General features: G+C 41.3%; 1 protein-coding gene across 17 annotated transcripts; it reads right to left on the reverse strand.

Moving 5' to 3' along the window:
* Positions 1–670: 670 nt before the first annotated feature.
* Positions 671–6,539, reverse strand: LOC125532089 (uncharacterized). 17 transcript variants are annotated; one of them, XR_015616464.1, is made up of 9 exons: positions 6,032–6,537; positions 5,682–5,740; positions 5,531–5,592; positions 5,287–5,364; positions 5,079–5,118; positions 2,933–3,067; positions 2,529–2,618; positions 1,780–1,896; positions 671–1,200 (listed from the first exon to the last, which is right to left on the reverse strand). XR_015616464.1 is itself a non-coding variant. In XM_048696257.2 (7 exons), exons 1-7 carry the CDS (start codon positions 6,086–6,088, stop codon positions 2,615–2,617), a joined length of 435 nt encoding a protein of 144 aa, XP_048552214.1. In that variant the 5' UTR covers positions 6,089–6,537; the 3' UTR covers positions 671–2,614. The 17 variants fall into 17 exon arrangements, 6 of the variants coding, with proteins under 6 accessions (XP_048552214.1, XP_048552215.1, XP_048552219.1 ...); XR_015616463.1 differs by having other exon boundaries at positions 1,780–1,899; XR_015616465.1 differs by lacking the exon at positions 1,780–1,896.
* Between the last annotated feature and the right edge of the window lie 291 nt (positions 6,540–6,830).

The raw sequence follows: 6,830 nt of genomic DNA on the forward strand, positions 1-6,830 counted from the left end.
AACCTAAGGAAAAAAACATGTCTTTGTTGTGCACATACAGAGATATAGGGATCAGGAGGTATTAGGATAGCTCATATGTTATTTAGCCCAACCCACATAGAGCAATGCATATGGACCGAGTTGAGTATGAAGCGGCAGGGGACGGATCCAACGGAAAATGTCTATCCCCTTCCTTTCTTTCTCGGTTCCTCAGCTGGGTGACAGAGGCGGTTCCTCAGCCGCGGACTAGTGCGATTTCTTATCCGTTGCGCCAAATGGTGCAAAGACCCGCTAAAGCCATGTTGTGGGTGAAAATAGTTTCTTTTGCAAGGACATATTCAGTACTCATTGTAGAAAGCCCATATATTAAACCATACTCTTTTGAAAATGTGTATCACATTGTGAAATCCAAGTTTGAAAAAAAAAGTGTATAACTGTTGCACCAAAAAATTATATTTCTATAACACTGCCCATCGCGCTAAATGGCACCGAGTCCCATTTAAAACCATGTACTTGCTAAAAATATTTGAATTTTTTCAATAACTGTATTTGAGCAAATACATACAGTAAGAACTTAGTAAAAGTTTAATTGATTGTCTGTTTAAGCTCACATAAAATGCAAGATGGAAACAACATAGCACAATTGTATCATGTGCACCAGCAGCCAAAATTAGTTAGCTAGTAAACTGTCTGAAGGGAACCAACCATTTCAGAGTAGTTTATTCCACATCTCATTCTCCTCAAAAATGAGCCCAAGTGGCCATCAACGAAAATACAATTGTTTTGATACAACAATGGTAAGAGAAATGAGTAACCACCAAAGAAACAAAATGTTTAAATTAGTTTTTTCTAACCATGGAGGAGAGTTGCATGTGAACTTTATAAAAGAAGGCCAACATCAAGGAACATCATGTTGACATACTCATCCTGCTCTCCGTTCTTGTCATCAGTCCCGGCAATCAGCTCCTGACCAACACCTTAAGCAACAACCACGACAATGCCCCTTCTTCTTTATCCTTGCATATACAGGAACTCAATCAGGTCAAGAAAAAAAGATATGAATCAACTCTCAAGATCAAGTGAGATGGGTGCCTTCCCTGTCTACTACCGCCAGGCTCAACACCAACTCCACATATCAAGCACATGTTGCCTTTCCACAACATGACAACACTCTTCAAAGCAACAAACAAAAAGATTGGGCCTACACTGACGCCTCATTACCTGAGAAGAATAAAAGAGGGAGCTCACCTTGATGAGTTGGAATCAGACGCACTCGTTGTAGATCGACCAATTGTAATAAAAACTAAAGATACGAGCACAGCAATTTCTATCGGAATTGCAAACTATTAAAGATGCCTTCAAGGGCCAAAAGAAAAAATGCATACAAACATGAATTGCCCAAAACAATTCTAAAATGCCAGACCACCATCATACAGGGCATATTTTCAGTATATCTTGACATTTCATATGATATGATAATTTATCGTATTTATGGAGAAAAAAACCAACCAGCAGTTCATCCAGAAAAAACGTGCTTGCCATAAGAGTGCTCCATAAAGAAGTAAAATATTATCTTATCAGACAAACAATTGAATATCTCTGGACCAAATATATGCTGGTGTAAAACAAAAACACATCAGGAGAAGCAATTACGATACAATGACAATATAAAGACGCATTTTGAAATATTTAACATCTGGTTGGGTAAGTAGCAGAACTCAATGTTTTGGATAAGTAAGGGACAGTCAGCCAACAGGCTACAGTATCGATAAATGCATAGAAGGACATAAAATATCTTACACTTTGAGCCGCATCCCCAAATCTTGTAGATAAGTGCAATACGATTTCCGAAGGTAAGTCTCTTTCTTTAAATCAATGCCATCCCTCTTAGACGGAGAATTCTCTTCTATTTCCTTTCTACTGAAATACCATGAAGCACTAAGTTTGCCAGCTTCCTTATTCTCGCTCTTTGTAATTTCGTAGGGGCTATTTTCTACAATTCTGTAAATTAATAGCTAGAGCGACATTTCACTACAACAACCAGTGGACAATGTATTTGACTAAAGTAGTACTAATATAGTGTCTCTATTGTATCTCAAGAATTAACTGGATGTTTGTACAACAAATACTACTCATGAGCGTAACTTTAGCTCTAATTCTTAACCAACTGATTATTCTAAAAACTGAAGTGACAAATCTTGTTATTGTACATATGAGATAGCTTAAGTCCAAAGACTACCTTAGGCAATGGCGTCTTTGGCATGTCATTGTCTAATGAAAGCGACATTTCTATAAGTTCTACTAACTCGTCACCAACTTCCTGAAGATTATTCCAAAACCCCAAAGCGAAGAGTTTTTTTACTGGAAATATGAGATAACTGAATGAAATACAAATATAGACTATCCTAGGTGGCAAAGTGTTTGGCATGTCGTCATGTAATGCTAGATGGCGCAACCCATTTATTTTAACTGGGTTATTTGCATATCAAGGCGTTCTATGTACAGCTATAGGTTTTATATAGCATTAAGTAGCACCGGGCACAACATACCTTAAACGCAGCAATGGCCGATCAACAGCAGGAACAAACCACACAGATACATGTTATTTCCTTGATCACAGTAGCTAACCTTCACATCACCTGCAAGAGAACCATTAAAATATGGGTCCAGAAATCAAACGGGTGGACGGTCTAAAGAAAGAAAAATACGCATGTAACTTTGCACAAGATATTGAATGAAAGATATGATAACATCAACCTACAAATACGGCTATGTATGGATTAACAACACTAACCACTATATGTTTGAGTGAAAAAACAAAACTGCAGTAATAAGATAAAAAAATGTTCTCAAGGTCACAGCAACACATATTTTAACCAACAAAGATCAACAAGAACCCGTATAGGAGAGCTACCTAGGCATGTCTCTGAAGCTGGTTGTATCTATAGCATACCTTTGGCAAGAAATTACTTGAGGACACATATCGCTGCTAACTCTGTCTTCCAGACCATTTTCACATCCTTGGAGCCCCATTCCCATACCATTACCCATCTCGACGGTAATTGGTGTATGACACGACCACAAAAACCTAAATCAACATCACCCAGAAGAATCATTTTTAGAACAAGTAGGAAAAGAATCACAAAGTGATCATCACCACCTTGGCCCTTGGGGAACCAATTTTAACATTACTACCTTTCATTGACATGTTTGAAACAACAACTAACCTGCATGTGCCTAGTAAATCTTAAAATAGAGGAAGGATACAACACATGATAGAAGTGAACCCAAATGGTCAAATACTTCAGATTCTGACACACAAGGGAGAATTCCCAACCTGCATCTTACTCAATTGCAAGCTAAAATCAATAGGGAAAGTAACAGAATATGGGACAAGTGTGACCTGAAAAACTAAATCCCGTATATGTTCCTCTAAATCCTGTATCATAGAACCATATACTGTCCTAAATCAAGTAACGGAATTATAATCTACCCAACAAATTTATAGGGAAAGTATCACCACTATAAGCATTCAAACTAATCATTACATGGTAAATAAAGACTACACAGAACTAAAAGAAAGACAAAAATATAAGTAAAATATATTCTGATCTCTGTTAGCTTTTGTTACCTCTATCGAGCACCTAATATAGAATCTGCATGATAAATAGGACACAACCTAGCATACTGAATATAACAATTGTTTGTCGATACATGTCACTATAAAGCCAAATAAGCTGCAACACTTGTAACTTCTTCTGTGCCTCTCAAACTCAAACCCTTTGTAGGAAACATACATCTTCCCTACAACTTGTGGTTACTGGAATCGAAATGCCTGAAGGAATCGCTGCTGCTACCAAGCACCAGTCCCACGCCTAGTCTCTGCACGAGACAAACCCATGAGCAACCGTTCAAACTATAACATCATGAAAGGAAAGTGGTGCATCAGCTAACACCAACATTTCCTTCTTCTCACATATGGTAGGGACCTTAGTATGTTTACAGCAACCAAACCAGAAGCTTGCACTGGCTAGCTCTATGTATCCCTGTGTTATTGAGATCAACACGGTTGTTTTAAATAGCACAACAAAAGTCATTCTAGCATGAAAGTGAAAATAATAAATGTCCTATAAATGAGAACGCCACGCTTGTTATTTCACATACAGGTGCTAAAAAAGTTGTTCTAAGACACATGAGCAAACCAAATGTTTATAAGTTGATAAGTAGCAGCTGCAGTGGCCAGGAACATTTAAATATAGTACCATATGAAGGGACGACACATGAATACATCAGCTGCGGCTGTGTTCTTCATAAGCAATGCACGCATCAATAATGTACGAACCTAGGTCTAAAAAATCACAACGAAGAACCAATTTTATTTCAAAAAACGCATTACAAATAAGCATCACAAACAATTAACTTCAGAGCATCTTCTAAAAAAGCATAGAAATATCCATCTCCATCGCTCATCTATTTAGATTGACCATGCTGAATACAAACTTTTTTCTAGCAGTTGGTAACGATGCATTTACATATATATTGGCCAAAAGACCAATAATATATATCCATGACGACATAAATCCGGTGCATTTAAATAGTAGGGCTATATACTAATATGAAAATGGATCCCACCTATGGATGTCATCTGATGCCAAGAATGAGAGGAAACTAACTAAGCCTGAATGCCACCCATATTGAAAATATCCATACTATGATTGGGAGGCCGATTGAACATTATACATCACATAATGTACTATGTATGTACATTAAATTCTTTGCCAACTGTATACATTTTGTTTAGACAGTACCCTCAAGTCTCGACTAATACAATATTACATTGCCTCTGCTCATTTTTCATAAAATGCCATGCCCATTGGCTTGTTCTTGTCGCTTGAAAATGCCATGCCCATTGGCTTGTTCTTGTCGCTTGCTTATAATCATCCTTTCTATGGTGCTCACTTTCGTTTTGCTCCTGCTTCTTTTTTGCTTTTACGAAAAAGATGGGAGAAGTCAAAGAAGGAAAGGTGTCTGCACGCGCCGATGAATCAGGGCCGAAGGGAGGAGGCGGCATGGGGAGAGAAAGAACGGGTGAATCTCACCTTGGTGTGTTGCCGTCGGATGTGCTCGCCGTCGCTCGACCTGTGCGCATAATCAGAACAAAGGTGAATCTATTCTGAACTCAAGGACACCAAAGTGTGACAAAATAAAGGGGAAGCACCAATCCTCCACAAGAAATGGTGCCGATAGGTAGAACATATTCCTTTTCATGTACTGTGGTGGAAGAATTGCAGAAGAAATCAGGCTCACCTATCTTGGAAGGGTCTGACTGCTCCAGGGACATCAAGTCACAATATCTCCAACCACTCATAACCAAAACAATATGCCCTGTCATCAGTTTCAGACTTCCAGTCACCGGAAACTGTATGGGCCAAAATTAATCTTCAGAGAACATAGGAAATACTAAATAAGCAAAGGATAATCCCTGGAAATGCAATACATGTTGCAAAACAGCAAGATCATCTGTAAAAATATGAAAAAATACACATCTTACCCTTCTGCTTGCACTCGTCGACGGCCTGCTCCTTCTCCCTGTCATTGGCCGCCTCCCCTCTCCTGCAGCCACACCCCAGATCCAGAACATTAAAATGATCAGCAGACGAAGTACCATGATAGCACCCACATAAACGATAATACACGTGTACCTAGGAAATAGAGCAGCTAACCTTAACGAGAAGAAAAGAGATGAAACAGATCGTAGAACCTGTAAAACAAATGGGAACGATCTGGTCAGAGCACAACCATGGTACAGTACATAGAAGCAAAAGAACACTGCACAGATAAGAAGTTAGATTCTGGCACAAGAGAGGGATTTCATCGCCTCCAGCTTGAGCTTCCCTGCGGGCTGTCTTACATTGCGTCGGACTCAAAAGCAAGGTGAGAAGGCAGGGGAGGGGGAGCAAAAGGGATGGGAGGAGGACCTGCGAGGGCGACGACGTCGTCCTTGCCTGCCTTGTAGGAGAGGACGCTTCTAGAAACGCATGCTTGCACTCACCGAAGCTTGCTGTCGCCCAGCCGACGAGTCTTCCCCAACCTCTGACCCCGCCCACATCCGCCGCTCCTACAACCCATGCTGCTTCCGCCCGCAGCCGCCATGCCCTTCATGGCCTGCGGCCCTGCCCCCTCTTCCTCGGCCAGCTCTCATGGCTTCCATGGCGTCGTCGATCTGGGATGTCCGATGCATCATGGTGGTCATCGCGCCGTCCTCCTCGATCTATGGCGGCAACGAAGTGGAGACGAGCGGCACAAGAGGGGTCACGTGGGGCGAGGAGGAGGAAGATAGGGAGAAGAGGAGGCGGCTGCGACAGGAGGAAGAGTGAGAAGAGAAGGGATGGTGGAGGAGGAGGAGGAGGAGGCGGAGCCCGGGCACGCTCGGGGTGGAGCACGGGAGGATGGAGGTGGCCGTGGGATTGGGGAAAGGGGTCTAGGGTTCCACGACCCACTCGAAGCACGCCGCGCGCGAGGGGAGGATTGGCCAAAATCCTTTCGCACCTGCGCGATGTTTCACCCAGCCGATAGATGCCAGAAACGATCCCACCAGTCATACTCTAAAGAAACTTACCAACAGGTGAATATTAGATTTACCGAAGGTAAAGATCTGACGGCCCAGGCTCAGAACGAGGATGATCCGACGGTCGCAAATGCATAACATCAAGGGATCACCGTGGCAGCGAGTTGGCTAGCTTCTGTTTTGTTTTAAATTCCAAAAATAATCTCCGTTGATTTTCAGGTTATTCCGAGAACTTTTATTCCTGCACAAAAATAACATCATGGCAATTCTGCTGAAAACAGCG

The sequence above is a fragment of the Triticum urartu genome, chromosome 2A (assembly GCF_056163025.1).
Source record: "Triticum urartu cultivar PI428250 chromosome 2A, HENAU_Tu73, whole genome shotgun sequence".
NCBI classification, from domain to species: Eukaryota; Viridiplantae; Streptophyta; class Magnoliopsida; order Poales; family Poaceae; genus Triticum; species Triticum urartu.